This window comes from Dipodomys merriami, unplaced genomic scaffold (genome assembly GCF_024711535.1).
Source record: "Dipodomys merriami isolate MVZ:Mamm:240054 unplaced genomic scaffold, mDipMer1.0.p SCAF_56, whole genome shotgun sequence".
Classification (NCBI taxonomy): domain Eukaryota; kingdom Metazoa; phylum Chordata; class Mammalia; order Rodentia; family Heteromyidae; genus Dipodomys; species Dipodomys merriami.
The window spans coordinates 8506434-8521588 of NW_027206135.1; the positions used below are offsets into that span (position 1 = coordinate 8506434).

The window sequence follows — 15155 nt, forward strand, 5'->3', positions numbered from 1 at the left end:
GATCACAGATAGGCTCAAGGACGTCGCCCATACCCTGAGTTCAAGGATGAGGACTGGCAAAAAAAAAAAAGAAAAGAAAAGAAAAGAAAAGAAAAAGAAAAAACACATTTTAGGTTCTTTAGCATGCTGAGTTCAAGATGACTTTACATATATCTTTTGAGACCTGTGTGATTTCATTTTGCCAATCTACTCAACCTGAATAAAAAGGAGAAAGGAAATAATTTCTTGATTCTCAAGACACATTGAGCGTCAGGAGCTGATGCTATTGCACACAAGAGGTTTCAGGAGACCAAACACAGGCAAAGCAGCTTCTGGAGCTGGCTACCTAAGTGACAAGGAGCTGGGACGATTATGCATATCTCAAGCCTCTATGTGGAGAACCTGAAATTCTATAAAGGCATCCAAAGATCATTGATCCAAAGAAAAGCAGGTGGCTGCACTCTAGACAAGATAACATTTTCCCAGTATGGATGCTGCTGTGAGTGATGTTGTGGGCAGCAGACAGCTGACAAATGGAAACATGCACTGGAAATGGATGCAACTAAGCAGGTGCAGTTTGGTAACTGATGCTCAGAGGCAATGGTGTGAGCCTCCCACCACAAGTGAGGCCTACATTCAGTAGGTTCAGTTTACACTAGTGCAGGTGAGCAGATTTGGGTCACTGTAATTTCTGTGTAGATATCATCACATTTCAGTTTGTAATCATTGTGAGACAGTGGCATTTGTGCTTCAAAAATTCTCTTCATCGGCTGGTGCCGGTGGCTCATGCCTATAATCCTAGCTACTCAGGAGACTGAGATATGAGGATCGTGGTTCAAAGCCAGCCCAGGCAGGAAAGTCTATAAGACTCTTATCTCTAATAAACCACTAAAAAAGAGAAATAGTGCTGTGGCTCAAGAGGTAGAGCTTTAGCCTTGAGCTGAACAGCTCAGGGTCAGCGTCCAGGCCCAGTATTCAAGCCCCATGACCAACAAAAAAATTCTCTTAATCACTTTATTTAGGGTCATTGGCATCTAAGAAGCTCTACATGCTTAAGATATGTAAGTTCGTGTTTGGTCATGGAGATATACTCATAAATCATAAGCACACTGAAGTCCAAGGACATATCCATTACCTCCTAAAGTTTCACCTCATCCTACTTTGTGTGTGTGTTGAGTACTTAACATGAAACCTACCTAGCTAGCAAAATTTAAATGCATATTGAAATCTAGAGAAGGATTAAGGAAAGAAAAGGAAAAGAGGGAGATCAAGAAAAAGGAGAGAAGGAGAAGGAGAAGGAGAAGGGAAGGGGGAAAGAAAAGGAGAAGGAGAATGAGGAGGAGGAGCAGGAGGAGGAGGAGGAGAAGCAGGAGGAGGAGGAGAAGGAGAAGGGGAAGAGGAAGAGGAAGAAGAGGAAGTGGGAGGAGAGGAGGAGAAAGAGGAAGAGAAGGAGGAGGAGGAGGAGGAGGAAGAAGTACGGGAAGAAGAAGAGGAAGATGAGAGAGAAGGAGGAGGGGGAGGAAGAGAAGGAGGAGGAACAAGCTTCTGCCTACAAGGAGATCATAGGTCACAAAATCATACCATTAAAGGAAACTAAAATATTAGTTTGCTGTTCTCTTTCTGTATTTCTTTCTCTGTCTCTCCCTCCTCCTTCTTCCTTCACTTTACAGCTGCTATAGAATGTCCAGCTTCTGCACAGGTGATAGATATGTGTGTGTGTAGGTCTAGATGTCAGAACTAAACTGATCAAGACTGAGGCCTCAAAAACTATAAGCCAAAATAAAACTTTCCCCTTTTGAAGATGATTGTCTAAAGTATTTTTATATAATAGTAGGAATCAGACTAAGACAAAAGACTTCTAATCATTATTTTTCAAATGAGTGGTTTGTTATTTAAAGCAGAAAATTTGGAACATTATTGTCTACATTACTCATTAGTTAAATGACTGCTGCTCTCATCTGTAGAAAGAGAAAAATAGTAACTGGTCAGCATTCTTATAAAGTGTGTTTATGTCTGCTCTAAAGAGATGCCACTCAAATTATTTTTCTCTTTTCTCTTGTTTTCCTATTTCATTCAAATTATTTTTGTTATCCAATTAGCTTTAACAATGTCATGTACTTTTTCATTTTCACACTGGTAATGGCATTTAAGTCACACTAACATTCAATGTGCAATCATTATTATATTATCAGTCATAACAAGTAATTCATAACATATGTTGTGTTTTTGTCTATGGTGTTCACTCTTGGGTCAGGATTATGGAAGAGGGAATGTAAAGTCTGATAGACTATAAAGGAGACTCAAGTATCTGGCTATTCTGTGAAAATTATCAGAAAATTGGAAATAAGTTTCATCTTGATCAGCTAATAAAAATGACGGGATCATTTATAAAAGAAAGTGATAGGGGGGGCAAAGTGGTTAATGGAGAAAAGATAATGATTTGCTTTAACTCAATATGGATAAAGTATAAGTAGCAAAAACCTCTAGGTGTCTTCTGTGGGTACACTGGAGAATCAGTGCCTGAAGCTTTCTTCCTCATTTGAACAGAAGCCCAAGATAAAGTGCAGCGTATCTTCTTTCATCTGCAGATAATATTCTCAGAGGTCCACAATTCTATTTCCGCCTATCCTGGTTGGTCCACTTACAAAAAGCTTTCTTTATTGTCAACTTACCCCATTTTCCAAGAGGAATATATTAGAAAGATATTCTCCAAAGCCAGTATCTTTCCAGAAGGAGAACTAGTATGTACTCAGTTATCTTATTCAGGCACCTTGACATTCCCAAAAAATGTCACAGTGCAGAAGAGTCATCTTTCCCTAGGAGAGTCCCTGGGGATCACCAAAGTAGAACAGAAGAGAAACCCAGAGAAGCAATTAATTGGTATCTCACCTTGCCACTCACAGTACGGAATACTCCAATGGGATCTCTGGGATCTCCTTTCTCCTTCCTGCGTTCCATGTGTGTGTGTACCTCTTACCACATGTGAAATGGTTATAACCTGTAGGAGCGCACTGAGAGTTGACATTTTACCAACTTGGAACACTGCCAATGATCCACCTGCATCTTTTTCTTTCATTCTTTGCAAGTAGTCACACAAAGGGGTTCAATTCAACATACCTTGACCAATGTACTTTGATCAATGTCCTGCTTTTCATCATTTCCCCCATTTCTTCCAACCCCACCGATCTCCTCAAGTAACCTGGATCTACTTTCACATAGGTACAATGAATACTATGACTGCATTTGCCCACCCTTCCACTCCCCATTCTTGTGCTCCTAGCATGCATGTGTGTATGCACACGTGTGTGTGCATACATGCACATGTGCACACGTGCGCGCACGCACACACACACACACACACACACACACACACACACACACACACACACACATAACATGCTCAAAATTCCTGGATTCATTTTGTTAAATTGCAAGTTTGTTGTTGAAATGAGTTACACCATTGGAATCTTCCCCTGCATATACCATACTTTAGTTAATATGTTTGTGTACATGCATATGACCCTGAATATATATATATGTAATTTACATAGAACTTCCACATGAGAGATAACTTCGTCTCCCTGAGCCAGACTTACTTCACTAAATATAATTTTTCCAGGTCTGTCCATTTCCCAGCAAATGGCATAATGTCGTTCTTCATAATGAATAAAATTACATTGTAACTATGTCACCTGAATCTCCACTGTGACACCAGCACACTGGAGATCTAGGGCCTTCAGAGACAGACTGATGGCAATGAAAGCTCTTCAATGAGTCAAAATTCAGGGTCTTTTTCTCATTCAAACAGATTTGTATTTTTACATATACATTTAAATACACACTAAATCAGGCCATCATTAGGCAGAAGGATATAACTTTGAGCAAGATAGATTAAATTTAGAGTGTTACATGGCTCATATTTTAAATGGCAACAGTAACAAAAATGTAAAAAAATAGAGTGCTCTGAAAAAGGAATATTGAAAATAGATACTTAAAAAATGTTTGAATAAAATGTGACAGCAGTGTGGTGTGACACTTTACTCAGACTAACCTGGAAAAGTCACTACCTAGAATTGCTGCTTCAGCTGGGGAACATGACATGACTCACAAGGCAGAAACAAATCTTACGTTAAGAAACACAATCTGCATTGTACAAAAAATGAGATCAGGGCCCAAAGAAATTGACCTGAGTGAGACCAATGATTCAAATCTTCCTTTCACTGCAAACTAGGGTCCATTCAAAGTGAGAAACACAAGGAAAACCTTCACTAAACATCTTGACCCATGACTTAAAGTCATGATATTAAAAATAAAGAAAACATGAAGTATGAATATTAAATAATAGCAAAGAAATAATAAATAAAAGGAAGCACATAATTTAGCTGCTAGCTGATCTCTTTTTCTCCAATGCTTTTATTCATGCTGAATAAACTAGAGGAAGGGAAGGAGAATGGAGGGGTAAAGGGAGAGAGGGCAGGGGAAGAGAAAGGAGGGGAGGAGAATGCCCTGAACCAAAGACTGAAAAGTCCTTGGATCCTGCCTGGTCTCACTACTGGATTCACATTCCAACTGAACTCAGTGATGCTGACTTGAAGTTCTCAAGTAAGAGTGAAAACAGATCTCAAAGAGTTCAGCTCACCATCTCAGCTGTCTCCTCTTCACTGAACTTGCCCTTGCACCAGTCCTTTAGTAAGATGGCAGTGCCTGAGTCACTGTCCTAGCCTATGAGTCTGCAGTTCACCTAGACAGCCTGAGCCTTCATAATTGAGTCCAAGTGCTGTTGGCAAAAGATGAAATTTGGATGACATGGAAAGAGTTTATCCAGGGAAGGCTCGAGAAGAAAGGAAACATGGTGAAGAGAAAGGAAGAAATATGAGAAGGCAAGAAGACCTGGATCCTGAAAAGATGTAGAAAATAAGACCCCAGACTCTGTGCAACCCATAAGGAAAAGCTTATTGCAGAGACTCAGGCTTCATTCCAGCCCCAACTTCCAGAATGATGGAAGACAGCTGAAGACACCAAGGCTCAGAGACTTAGTGGCCAGGCATACCTGGCTAAGTACAGCGCCTTTGCAACAGGGAGCTGCAGAGTTACTTTTACCATTCTGTTCTCCGCACCTGGAAGGAGAAGAGCTCAACACAGCAGCAGGTGCAGCATCTCCCTGAGATCACATTGGATTCTCAGGGCTCATTTTTTGTTTTCTGATTCAGCAACGTTTCTGCTCTGTAGTGTCTTCCTGTTTCTTCTGGCCAACAAATATCTTCATACAAATTGTATATCAGAGAATACAATGTGCCCTACAGAGTTCTGGGACGCCTACTGCACTCTCATGTCCACTCCAATCTGGACTTTTACTCTTTTTATGCCTACCCCAATTCCTTCAAATTCACATACATAGTTTTGAAAGGTCACTTTACTTCCTTGAACCTTTGTTTCCACATTCTTAGCAGAATGTTTTCCATTAACTCCATGTCCTGGAGGTTCTGTTGAATGGACAATTTTTAACAATGGGTTGATGATCATTAAAAGGTATCCAAGCAAGCTAGGCACTGGTGGCTCATGCCTGTAATCCTAGCTACTCAGGAGGTTGAGATCTGAGGTTTGCTATTTAAAGCCAGTCTGGTCAGGAAAGTCCAGGAGACTCATCTCTAATAAACTACTAAGAAAAATCCAGAAGTGGCACTCTGGCTCAAATGGCAGAGCTAGCTTTGAGCAAAAAGAGGCTCAGGGACAGTGCTCAGGCCCAGAGTTCAAGCCCCAGGAGCAGCAAAAAACAACTAATCCATACAGAGGAAACAGAAGGAAATACATTATTGTATCACATTTTTTAAAATGTATCAAGGACTGGGAATGTGGCTCAAGTGGTAGAGCGCTAGCCTTGAGCTGAAGAGCTGAGGGACAGCACCCAAGCCCAGAGTTCAAGCCCTATGACCAGACCCAAAAAATAAAAAAATTAAAAATGTATCAAGTAATAAAATCAACTATATGACAAGTATGTTTTCATGTCATTTACCATGTTTATTATTTTATAACAAGTATATTTTTAATTTGCATGCTGATTTATACATGCATTCATATACTCAACTGGTGTTTACTGAATACTGCTATACACACACACCGACTTCAGCTCTGTCCTTATTCAAGATCTAATCTGATCCTGAACCTGGACATGAACTCATACACTTTATTTTTAGCTCAGAATCTTCATGGCATAGTTAAGTCATATCTTTCAACTACTTGAATGAAGTATAACTGATAGGCAAAGAACAGAATGAGTTCCATGTGCCTGCCATAATGAGTAAAACAAATTCAGAAAAATTGCAAAATACAAAAATCAACATACAGTAATCAGTTCTCTTTGTCCAGACTAATAACAAATCATATTAAAAGGGAAAGTAAAGCCTGGCACTGATGGCTCATACCCATAATCTTAGCTACCCAGGAGGCTGAGGTCTGAGGATCATAGTTGGAAGCCAACGTGGGCAGGAAGGCCCCTAAGACTCTTATCTCCAATTAAACATGAAAAGGTGAAACTGGGCCTGTGGCTCAAGTGGTAGAGTGATAGCCTTGAGCACAAAAGCTCAGGGACAGAGCTCAGGCCTAGAGTTCAAGCACAAAAAGAAAAGGAAAAAAAAAGGTAATTAAGACTAAGTGTCAGTTACAAAAAGAAATTAAGAAATAATCCTACTTATAAGAGCATAAAAAAGAATAAAGTAGAGCTGGGAAGGTGGCTCAGTGGTAGAGAGCTTGCCTTGCATGCATGAGGCCCTGGATTCGATTCCTCAGCACCACATAAACAGAAAAAGCTGGAAGTGGTACTGGGACTTAAGCGCTAACCTTGACCTGAAGAGCTGAGGGACAGCGCCCAGACCTAGGGTTCAGGTCCCATGACCGGTCGAAAAAATAAAAATAAAAAAGAATAAAATAATTAGGAATAAACACCCAAGGATATTCCAAGGATATTCAAAACTAGTACATAGAAAACTACAATGCATTCATCTGGAAAGTTAAAATAAATAGGAAAAAAATCCAATGATCATTATCTGGAAATTTTGATAGTGTTAACACAAATATTCTATCTAGAACAAAAACAATTTACATATTCCAGATTAATTTGATATCCTCATAAAAATCCTACTGGCCCTTTTAAGTAAGAGTAGAAAAAAATCTAAAATTCACAGGTAATCACAGAAGACCCAGAATAACCACAATGATGCTCAGAAAGAAAAATAAAACTGAAAGCCGCATAAAGCCTTATCATTTTTTTAGGGGGGGGGGTTGGTCGTGGGACCTGAAATCTGGGCCTAGGCGCTGTCCCTCAGCTCTTCAGCTCAAGGCTAGCTTTCTACCACTTGAGCCACAGCACCACTACTGGTTTTTTCTGCTTATGTGGTGCTCAGGAATTGAACCCAGGGCCTCAGGCATGCAAGACAAGCACTCTACCACTGAGCCACCTTCCTAGCCCCCTGATTTCAAATTTTATTGTCAGGATTCTAAATTAAAGGTAATGGATATGTCAGGAGCTCTGATCTAATCATTTGCTCTGGTTTAATCATGTCACAGTGTATATGTGCATTCCAACACCACATTATATGATACAAATACACATAATAATCTCCAATTCTAAATTTCAAAATCAATCATACTGTTGATGGGAAATTTCAGGATGCATCTACTTTAAGTTTAATACAATTTGACAAATTAATGTATAAAGGAGGTTACCTGTGCTATTTTCTTACAGATACATCCAAAAGGAGAGAGAGTTTTAGGATGCTAGAATTTCTCAGCTATGTTAGCATTCAAAGAGAGACATGAATGTTTCAAATGTCACAGTGTTAGGAAGGAATACAAGGGGGGAAAAAATCTACCAACATACTTTGTTGAGTGTTAGGTTTAATTTTTCAACAAACACAAACCAACATTAGTCTGCCAGACCCAAGGAGAGAGGAGCTTGACAGCCAGACCTCTGGCCTCACTGTAGAGAATACAAGAGGGAGTCACATGAGGACAGATGTGCCCCTAACACATGGCTTCAGTGCTTAGATATCTGCCTAATGTCTTCTGTCTCCCTTAGGGAATTCTCACCCTGCAACCCACTCCCTCTTGTCCTCCACCATGTCCTGAGTTCAAACAGGAAGATGAGAAGGGGAAGACATGAAGAAAACACATTAGAGGGAGAGGCTGAACTGACCTTGTCTCTGAAGATACATCTTTCCTGCATCCAGGATACCCAAGAAAAACTGGGGACAGGTTTTGCTCATGAGGCTCTCCATGGTTTCCTTGATGTCTTCACACTGATTGAGGAGATCACACGTCTTCTGGGCCTGTTTCCCACCCTCTGGAGATGGCACCCAAGTTCTGTTTTGGAAACTCAGAAAATCTGATCCATCTAAAACTGCCTGTAAGAAGCCTTTGAAGCTCTCTCTAAAGGACAGCTCACACCCAAGTCTCACTTGTAATTCAACAGGATATTGAGAAAGAAAAGAATGAGATAAAGAGTTCAAATAACAAATTTGAAAGCAATATTAGAATTTAAGGATCTTGTCTGGAAATGGAGAATGGAAAGAAGGGTCTTACATAGGTAGGAGAATGAGCCAAAGATACATACAGTCAGAAACAAGGAAGAACAAATAATTTGAATTAAAAGGAGATTGAAAAGTTCAGAGAAAATAAGAGGTGAGATTGACATAATACAGACTAGGAACTACAGAGAGACAGGAGCCCAAATCTCATGATGCATAGAGTCAGCATCACAAGTGCTAGATAATGAACACAAATGTCCAAAGAAATTGAAGAAATAGCAGAAGGGATTATGTTTTAAGAGAGTCAAGCACAGGATAAGACAATTCTCTACCTCCAAATTTAAGCCACAGATGAAGATCACAAGAAAACACAACAAAGCACAATAGAAAAGACTGCTGAAGTGGCAAAAATCTAGGTAATTTTGATTAATGTTCAACACATAACTCGAGAGATGGAGGCATGTAGACTTTTGTTGTGAGATGAGATGATGAGAAATCTCATCAAAAGGAATAGAGAAAGGGTTTCAATTACAACAACCCTCTGAAGAATTCTCCCAATTGTTTAAACTTACAGCTAAGCCCCAAGTATGTGGAGTAAGTATGAATCTCTTGACTTATCCCAATCATATACACACGGAAAAGCAGCTCCAGATCTGTCAACTCCTCATTACTGAAGTTTCCCTTGGACCATGTGTGCAAGAAAATTGCTGTTCCTGTTTCACTGTCCCAACGATGAGTCTGTAATTCATCCAGCCAAGCAGACCCCAGAGTTTGTGCCCAGGATTCATTGGCATAGTATGAGATCTGGCTGAGAAGCAATGTGGTATGTTCATGGATCACGATGGATGGATGAATGTCGAGTAGCATAAGTGAAAACATAAGCAAAACAGAGAGAAGATAGAAAACAAACCAGTTACTAGAGAAAGAAGGATAACAACCAGTTCATCAATAATATTTTCCCTCCCCAAAGCCCCACAAAAAATAAAATACCTAGGAATTAACTTAACTAAAGAAGTGAAGGACCTCTATGATGAAAACTTTAAAATCTTAAAAAAGGAAATCAACACAGAACTTAAAAAATGGCAAAACCTCCCATGCTCCTGGATTGGAAAGATTAACATTGTGAAAATGGCAATTCTTCCCAAGGCTATCTACAAATTCAACGCAATACCTATCAAAATTCCAACCTCATTCTTCAAGGAAATAGAAGAGGCAATCCAAAAATTCATATGGAACAATAAAAGACCCCGAATAGCAAAAACACTCCTCAACGGAAAGAACACTGCTGGAGGAATATCAATAGCAAACTTCAAACTCTACTATAAAGCCATAGTAATCAAAACAGCTTGGTATTGGCATAGGAACAGACCTCAGGACCAATGGAATAGAATTGAAAACCCAGAAATGAACCTACAGACCTATAGCCATCTAATCTTCAATAAGGGAGCTAAAACAATAGAATGGAAGAAAGACAACCTCTTCAGTAAATGGTGCTGGCAAAATTGGTTAACTACATGTAGAAAACTTAAGCTAGATCCTTATATATCACCCTGCACCAGAATCAACTCCAAATGGATCAAAGACCTTGAACTCAAAGCAGACACTCTGAAAACATTACAGGATGGAATAGGAGAAACCCTAGGTCTCCTTGGCTCAGGTCGAAATTTTCTGAATAGAGACCCGGAAACACAACAAATCAAAGAAAGGTTGGACAAATGGGATTGCATAAAGTTGCAGAGCTTCTGCAGGGCAAATGACATAGCTAGCAAGATCAATAGAAAGCCCACCGAACGGGAGAAGATCTTTACTAGCCATACAATGGACAAGGGTCTCATATCTAAAATATACTTGGAACTCAAAAAATTAAAACCCCCAACAACAAACCCTCAAAGGAACAAATGCCCAATAAATAAGTGAGCGAAAGACTTAAAGAGAAACTTCTCTGAAGGAGAAAGAAGGATGGCCAATAGACACATGAAGAAATGTTCAACATCCCTAGCCTTAAAAGAAATGCAAATCAAAACAACATTGAGGTATCACCTCACTCCAGTTAGAATGCCAAAAATCAAGAACTCTAACAACAACAGATGCTGGAGGGGATGTGGACAGAAAGGAACCTTACTTCATTGTTGGTGGGAATGTAAACTTGTTCAACCACTTTGGAAAGCAGTATGGAGGTTCCTCAAAAGACTTCACATAGAGCTCCCCTATGACCCAGCAATCCCACTTTTGGGCATTTACCCAAATGTTTACAAACAAGACCACACTAAAGCTACCAGCACAACTATGTTTACTGCAGCATTATTTACCATAGCTAAGATATGGAACCAACCCAGATGCCCCTCAGTAGATGAATGGATCAAGAAAATGTGGTATATATACACAATGGAATTCTATGCCTCCATCAGAAAGGATGACATTGCCCCATTTGTTAGGAAATGGAAAAACTTGGAAAAAATTGTATTAAGTGAAGTAAGCCAGGCCCAAAGAAACATAGGTCCCATGGTTTCCCTTATTTGTAATAGCTAGTATATGTATGAGTCAAGCAGAAAAGGTCAGATAATGTGATGTCAGGAAAATGAACCCTTAGATGTGAATTTTAATGTTTTTTTTTCTTTCATGTATGTGTTTCTAACGCATTATAAGATTATCTCTTTGTTGTTTTGTATGTCCCTCCCCCACAGTATAACCCCTGCTTTCACTATATTTGATGTCAGTATAACTTGTGGAGGAGATGGGGAAAAACCAGTTGTTTAAGGATACAGGTGGACCTGTTGCAACAATGAGAAGTACAAGTTGTCATGTCCAAAACGAGCTTTACAACGTCGGTGGGGGGGGAGGGGGTGGGGGGGGGGGAGAAGGATTGGGATGGGGGGAGGGGTAGGCTGGGAAGGGATGTGAAGGGTAAACAAAGGAGGAGGCTGCAATGCTTGGTAAGAAGTGTACACATTATCCTGCCCATGTAATTGTAACTCCTCTGTACAGTATGTTCACAAATAAAATAAAATCAAATTTTAAAAAAAGGAATAGAGAAAGGGTTTCAATTACAAGAACCCTCTGAAGAATTCTCCTTATTGGTTAAACTTACAGCTAAGCCCTAAGTCTGTGGAGTAGGTATGAATCTCCTGACGTATCCCAATCATATACACACGGAAAAGCAGCTCCAGATCTGTCAACTCCTCATTACTGAAGTTTCCCTTGGACCATGTGTGCAAGAAAATTGCTGTTCCTGTTTCACTGTCCTAACGATGAGTCTGTAATTCATCCAGCCAAGCAGACCCCAGAGTTTGTGCCCAGGATTCATTGGCATAGTATGAGATCTGGCTGAGACGAAATGTGGTATGTTCATGGATCACTATGGATGGATGAATGTACAGTAGCATAAGTGAAAACATAAGCAAAACAGAGAGAAGATAGAAAACAAACCAGTTACTAGAGAGAGAAGGATAACAACCAGTTCATCAATAATATTTTCCCTCCCCAGAGCCCTTGCTGCCCTAGCACCATCCTCTAAAACAAACAACTGGACTTGGACACAAAGATGCAGATTATAAGCATCTGGGGACTAACTGTAAAGCTCATGGAAAGCCCACTCAAATCCACTCCCATCCACCCTACTAAGCAGCCAACAGAGATGTCCCTACCCTCTCCTCCTGGGAGGAGAGCAGCGAGTAGTGGAAGTTGAAGAAACAGCAAAGCATACGCAGATGTGTGTTTCCTTCTCTAAACAAAGCTGATCTTTGATGTCTGCTAGCAACTAAGCTACCCTGCCTCAACTCTCTTCTGTCTTCCTTCTCTCACCAACAAACAATGGTTTCCAACAGCAACTGAATATAAGAAAACCTTTCTATTTTCTCAGCCTCACCTTCCTACTCCATCCTTCATTTCCCCTCCCATCTGAACTCAAGTCATTCCCTCCTCTCCCATTTCCAGCCACCCTCCTTTTCACTAAGTTCTGCCCCCATGTAACTCTCTTCCTCAGCTGTTCCTCTTCCAAGGGGTGTGTGACATGCAAAGGTCACTTCATCTAGCTGTAAAATTACAAAGGAGAAGTTGTATGGTTGCCCAGTTTCTATACATAACTGTGCCTCTACACTCAATCGTGTCTCTTATTCGGAACGCAGCTCCTTAGACCACTCGGCCATCTTGACTTCTATGTGTCTCTTATTCTGATCAACCCAGCCTTCCCTTCCCATTCCAGGTGTCCTGAAACTCATCTCTGCTACTTCTCACCCTTTATCCTTTCTCATTTCTTGAGATTCACTGGTTCTTTTGTAAATTGGAGAATTTGTGGTCTCACATATCCTGTAACTGCTCCAGGCACCCACCACTGCCTTAGTGGTGACATTGCAGACATTCCCAGTACACCGGACTATAAAACTATGAATAAACCCTTCTACTGACTCTAATTCATATATTTATTCACCAAAATACCTATCCGTCCACAGGTATCTCATCAAGCATGTGAGCATATGGAGATTGACAGGATAATCTCATCTGTCACAGCATTCCCAACTGCAGAAGGACATTCAGGACTGTAATGCACTCTGGTGAATAATATTTCCATGCATGGAATCCCAGCTAGAAACCTAGTGGGCTTTTTTTAAACATTTTCTTGAGCAACATTTGACTACCCATGAATGCATTTAGACTTCCTGATGAGCCTATAATTAAGATTTTGTTGTGCAGTATTCATTTCCACGCAAAGGCTAACTTCTTGGGTGATAGCAAGGACAAAGGCAGCATTGCAGTGAAAACCAATATCTTCATTTAAGGTAAATTTGTGACCTCATCAAAATATATTGTCCAGCCAAGAACCAATAGATTATGCTTGGAATCCTAGTTACTAAGGAGGCTGATATATGAGGACTGCAGTTCAAAGCCAGCATGACCAAGAGACTCTGGGACTTTTATTTCCTATTAACCAACAGAACACCAGCAGTGGCACTTTAGATCAATTGGTGGAGCACCAGATTGAGCAATGAAAAGCTTAAAAACAGCAGGCCCTGGAAGTGGCACTGTAGCTCAAGTGGTAGAGTGCTAGCTTTGAACTGAAGAGCTGAGAAACAGCGCCCAGGCCCAGAGTTCAAGCTCCCACGACCAACAACAACAACAAAAAAAAAAAAAAAAACAGCTGGCCTTTATTCAAACCCCAACCAGCAACAAATATACATCATCCTAAAAAGACAGCATTTTCTATATTGAATTTATATAGGTAAATATGAGAGCTACTTTGTGGTTTGTTACTAATCCTGATACTGTCCATGTTATATCTCAACATCTAAATATAACAGCAATTTTAGACCCCAGACAATGCATCTATTATGATAGTTTTTCTAAATTAACATTCATGAAGGTAAAGGAGCAATTCTTCCTTTTTAAATAAACAAATATATACATTTTATTTTATACTCTTGTTTATAATGTATATATATATATATATATATATATATATCCAATGTGCATATATTCCCCCAGAATCTCATATTTGTCTGCATTAATAAAGAGGTTGGATGTCCCCTCAATCATCTTTTCCTATTACTGCCACAGAAAACTGACAGTGTCCATGAACTAAAAACATGCTTACACTGAGACACAGCATAAACCCTATACAAGTTCCTCAAAAGCACAAGGCTTTGCCTTCATTTCCAGCAAGTTTTCACTTTGGGGTTTTAGAAATCCATAGCAGAAAGAAAGCCAGACATTTGTCACATTGGGGGATTTTTTGCCATGGGAGTCCAGGGACAGGAGAAACACAAATTCTCCTACTCTCTTGTAATTGGGTGAGAGCTATAATGTTGAGATCTGAACAAGAGAATGTGGAATGCTGGAGGGAGGAGCCACCTATGTGTTTAACCATTTAAGCCTGCCCTGTGGCACCAGCTTCCAGAATGGCAGAGGTGGGAGACAGAGGAAGGCTTCCCAGTTTGCATGAAGCCTACAAATGAGGAAGACAACTTCTCTAAGGCTCTACAGCTGTGACTGATTATACATTGTACATCTAACATTCCGGTATAATGGCTAATTCTACAGGAATTCTATAAGAAGTCTCTTTTTCCCTCCTCCTAAATCCAAACCTATATGAGATCTAGAGAAAAAGAGATTAAATATTTGCTTCTGCTAGAGCTGCTGATTATTTGCCTCAAGTGTGTGATGCATATGGCCTTCTTCCTTTCAGCCCCCAAATGAATGACCAAACTCACTGCTACAAACTGGATGTGTTACAGAATTCTCTCTCTCCTTTCCTCCCTCCCTCCACTACAAATTAGATGTGTTACAGGTTTCGCTCCCTCCCTCCTTCTCTCTGTCCCTCTCTCTGTCTCTCCCTCCTCTCTGCATCCTCACTCAGGCTGTCAATGGTTTACTCTGAGACACACTCTTATCCTTGTCAGCTCCAAACTTGCTAAAGGCTCAAAACAATAGAACTGCCCAACTTTACACTAGAAATTCCAGAAACATGAGCTACATAAACATGTGCTCTAAGTTGATTTTCTGACCTATTTCATTATAATAATGGAAAAGTGAGTACCAGAAAAAAAATCATACTGGCACTTGGGACAGCAACCTAACTACATCTGAAAATGTAGAAGTGTGGTTTAAAGGAGTAGAAAGGAAGAATCAGGAGGAAAAGTACTGAAATGCTAGGGTATTGTA

At 40.1% G+C, this 15155-nt stretch overlaps 1 protein-coding gene across 1 annotated transcript; it reads right to left on the minus strand.

The window, feature by feature from the left end:
• Positions 1–7880: 7880 nt before the first annotated feature.
• Positions 7881–9368, minus strand: LOC138812082 (T-cell surface glycoprotein CD1c3-like). The gene is made up of 3 exons (XM_070000019.1): positions 9079–9368; positions 8171–8454; positions 7881–7954 (listed from the first exon to the last, which is right to left on the minus strand). Exons 1-3 carry the CDS (start codon positions 9366–9368, stop codon positions 7881–7883), a joined length of 648 nt encoding a protein of 215 aa, XP_069856120.1.
• Between the last annotated feature and the right edge of the window lie 5787 nt (positions 9369–15155).